General features: G+C 45.7%; 1 protein-coding gene across 1 annotated transcript; it reads left to right on the top strand.

Annotated features, from left to right (window-relative positions):
• The first annotated feature begins 2,028 nt into the window (after positions 1 to 2,028).
• hes1 (hes family bHLH transcription factor 1) lies at positions 2,029 to 3,848 on the top strand. The gene is made up of 4 exons (XM_022768833.1): positions 2,029 to 2,323; positions 2,515 to 2,610; positions 2,735 to 2,822; positions 3,016 to 3,848. The coding sequence occupies exons 1-4, from the start codon at positions 2,216 to 2,218 to the stop codon at positions 3,555 to 3,557; spliced, it is 834 nt and encodes a 277-aa protein (XP_022624554.1). The 5' UTR covers positions 2,029 to 2,215; the 3' UTR covers positions 3,558 to 3,848.
• Positions 3,849 to 4,237: the final 389 nt, after the last annotated feature.

Raw genomic sequence — 4,237 nt, forward strand, 5'->3', positions numbered from 1 at the left:
GTTAGGCTACACCTCTCACCACATTGCCACCGAACGCCTCCACAATTTCTCATGGTTCATATTCTTGTTTTCCTAATTTTATTCGGAATAAAATAACTAGAAAGTCGTGAGAATACTTCCACTAGGAGAAGGTATTTTCTACTGTTTCGCGTAAACAAAGAATGATACGATTAAACATCAGAAGTTTAATGACAGATTTGGAATCTGTTGACTTCAGTCTCTGTAGCGAAGTGCATGTATTTCTTTCTGAAACTAATATTATTTGGGTTATAGAGGACGCAGTGCCATTACAATTCAAAACTTTAAATGCCAGCAAGACTTCCTAAACTCGGTGACATGTGTTACAGAGAGCGCAGGTTCACTTAAACCTCCCTGTTTGTTTGTGTCCACGGTCGCACAGCCTGAAACATGTAGAGCTACTGCACGTCAGTAAAGTTATAAGACGCAATTATGGGCCCTATTTCTCTCTCCTTTTACTGCTCGTCTGCTCTTGCGTCTCTCCAAGTGCAATAAAGATAAGAAAATGAAATTATGACCTGAAATCTAAAAAAGCCTTGAACGCTGTGCGATAGGCGGGGAGGAGGAGCAGGAGGAGGAGGAGGAGAGGGAGGAGGAGAGGGAGGAGGAGGAGCAGGCATCGGTCTGATCGTGTAAGCTCTCCGGGCTCAGAAATATCTCTGCTCTGGCTCACATTCCGATAAGGGAGCCCGATCCAGCTCTCTCTGTAGGCGTGGTTTTCCCAGGCTTTTAAAACAGCAGCTGCTATTTACCTTCCCCTCTAATGTAAACCACCGCCGCCGCCGCCGCCACATAGCCCCCCCCCCTCACTCCTCCACCACCACCCCCTCCTCCTCTCCCTCCCTGGCCCGGCGGCCCCCCGGCAGCCCGACGGCCAAACCTCCAACCACCGTGCTCATAAAACATCCTGGCACGTGCTCCACATTCACAACACCGACACATGATTAAATGCCAAAATTTGTACCACAGAGTTAGGGACTCCAGTGGTAAATAACATGGAAACAGAGTGTGCAGTTTAATTGTACCCCCCCCCCCCACACACACACACACACACACACACACCACCACCACCACCCCCCCACCACCCCTCTGAGGGAAGGATAAGTTGACATTACTCTAGGAATATAAAGATTGTGTTCGCTGTGTGTTTGTTTGGATCTGAGTTTTGTCTCCTCGTGTGGTTTTGAGTTGTCATCCCCAGTTGTTTTATTTTACTAAGTCTATTACAACAATAACTATCTACTGTGAGGTTTGGTCGAAAAGAAAACAAAACTGCTCCCTCCTGTGCCTCCATGGCACATGACTGAAACTCTGATTTCCTGATAGCCTACCACTTCCCACTGGTGGTTTTAAAACTCTACAAAAGTGTTTCAGATTTATTTACTTTCTTTCCTCTCTTTTTTTTTTACTGTGGACAATTTGGATAACTGAATTTTACACTACCTATCCTGCAAGAGTTACAAGCTAACTTTGTTAAAGGAGACAGGCCAACATATAATCAGGTCAAGGCTGATTAAAAGTTGATTTGATTGTGGGTGTTAATATGGGATTGGGAGGAGTGTGGGAAATTATGTTGCTGATGTGTATGCATTTGTGGCATTTTTACAGTTAGTTTCTATATTTTTTTATCATTACTTTCTAATATTCTGTGTTGTTATCGCTTGTCTGGTAGATGAATAAGTCCCTCTGCCCGCTCCTGGTGGCGGTGCCCAGTCAGCGGCTCCACTGTTAATATGTAAACGGTACGATGATTGAAGACTAAAGGCAGTTTCCCCGGCTGTGCCCTGAACCCGGGCCGCGCGCCATTGGCCGCCAGCTTCAGCGGCCAAACAACCAATGGGAGGGCGCCGACCACGAGCCGTCCTCCCTCGGGCCGCGTGTCTCTCGCCCTGATTGGTGGAAAGTTACTGTGGGAAAGAAAGTTTGGGAAGTTTCACACGAGCCGCTCGCGTGCAGTGCGAGATATAAATACAAGCCACACGCGGAGAGCCCAACAGAGAGACTCCGCATCCGCTCCCGATCGCTGCTGCCGCTGCGCATCGCTCTAAGGATTTTAACTTGATACATATCTCAGGATCTTTTTGTGGGAGAGGGGACTTTTGAATATCGCGAGCTGCAAATATTCATCGCCCGTCTTTCCTGCATCAGTGGACCGTAATTTGCTGTGGTTTTTGTGGGATATTTCCGATAAGAAAAGATGCCTGCCGATATGATGGAAAAAACCTCCTCCTCTCCGGTTGCTGCAACCCCGGCAAGCATGAACACAACTCCCGATAAACCCAAGACAGCCTCAGAGCACAGAAAGGTTGGTACAACACTTCTATATAAAAGCATCTTCACTTTGACTGTCATCTATAATAAAAAAAGCCCTAAATATTTCTATTTGGACACAATTTTACATAAGCTCTTTGCCCAAAAAATCAAGGATTTTCAATTTTACGCACTAAACCAGAAAGAGAAATTTAACAGTTCATGTCGTTTTGTTTTCACCTGTAGTCATCCAAGCCAATTATGGAAAAGAGGAGAAGAGCCAGAATCAACGAGAGCTTGGGGCAACTGAAAACTCTCATCCTGGATGCGCTCAAAAAAGATGTAAGTACTCTATCGTCATCCTGGTTATTATTAGATTCTTTAACCTGCAATTCTACACTGTCCCTGTCAAACAGCGAGAAAGCGAGTGCGTAATCCTAACCATGTGTGTTTTCCGTCTCCTCAGAGCTCCAGACACTCCAAGCTGGAGAAGGCGGACATCCTGGAGATGACGGTGAAGCATCTCCGGAACCTCCAGAGGGCTCAGATGACCGGTAAGTTGCATTTCCCGGACTACTCTGCCTCATGACTGTGCGTTATAGATCATATCTATTCTAACGCTCCTGCTTCATCACCCAGTTCTAAAAATTGACTCATGTCCTGAGTATTCGCAGATCATTCTATGAATTAAACGAGCTGTGCATTTGAATATCCCGACTGAATTCTCCCTGTCTGTTTTCTCTGCAGCTGCCCTGAACACAGACCCCACTGTTTTGGGAAAATACCGAGCCGGTTTCAGCGAGTGCATGAATGAAGTCACCCGGTTCCTGTCCACCTGCGAAGGTGTCAACACCGAGGTCAGGACGCGGCTGCTCGGTCACCTGGCCAACTGCATGACCCAGATTAACGCAATGAACTATCCCAGCCAGCATCAGCACCAACACCAGCTCCCCTCCACCGCCGGGCCAACACACCCGTCATTCGGCCAGTCCATGGTGCAGATCCCCAGCTCGTCCCCGCAGGTCCTGCCCATGAACGCGGTTTCCTGTAAAGGCGGCTCGTCGCCTGCGAGTTTACCTTCAGACGCCACCAAAGTGTACGGCGGTTTCCAGATCGTGCCTGCCACAGACGGACAGTTTGCATTCCTCATTCCCAATGCGGCATTTGCGCCAAACGGCCCCGTTATCCCCGTGTACGCCAACAACGTCAGCACGCCGGTCCCTGTGCCGGCTGCGATTTCCCCAGGAGCCCCGTCAGGCAACACGGACTCAGTGTGGCGACCCTGGTGAAAAGTGTAAAAGGTTCATAAAGACTTTAAAATGACACTTAATAGTTCTCTCTTCGTTCAATGTTAGAAAAGTTTTTTTTGAATCTGTTTTGTTTTCTTGTAAAATGGAAAGAGTATGCACTATATTTGTACAGCTAACAAGGGAGTAAAGTTCATATTGAAATGAGATTTGTATTGTGGAAGTCCGTTCACTGCATTTTTATATATTTGAGTTGTCTTTTTTTTACTGTGTGATGCCAAAGATATGTTCAATGCTCTTACGCTGTTCTTCGTTTTGGAAGACAAATAAATTTGTAAAGATATTAAAAAACACGCGCCTGTTTCTGCGTTATTCTCCTGAAAAAAAAACGTGAAGCTGCAAATATTACCAGTTCCCGCCTGCAAATGTAGTTTAGTTGATACTTAAAATTCATGACGTAGAGTTTTCTGTGTGCATAAAAGTAGAACTGAGAGTGGCCCACATGTAGTGGGCTACCAGAAACTTTTCAATTCGGTTATTCTGTGTGTTATGTGAAAACTTAACTTTCTATTGAGTGGGTTTATTACACATGGAATCAACAAGTGTTTTAAAAACTCCATTTCTCACTTAATAAGGGAAAGAAATGTGTAGAAACTGTTTACAAAACACATTTTTATTAGCCAACAGCATCAGTAATAACACGTTGTTGTAAACACAGAAAA

The sequence above is a fragment of the Seriola dumerili genome, unplaced genomic scaffold (assembly GCF_002260705.1).
Source record: "Seriola dumerili isolate Sdu_G_001 unplaced genomic scaffold, Sdu_1.0 BDQW01000002.1, whole genome shotgun sequence".
Taxonomy (NCBI): domain Eukaryota; kingdom Metazoa; phylum Chordata; class Actinopteri; order Carangiformes; family Carangidae; genus Seriola; species Seriola dumerili.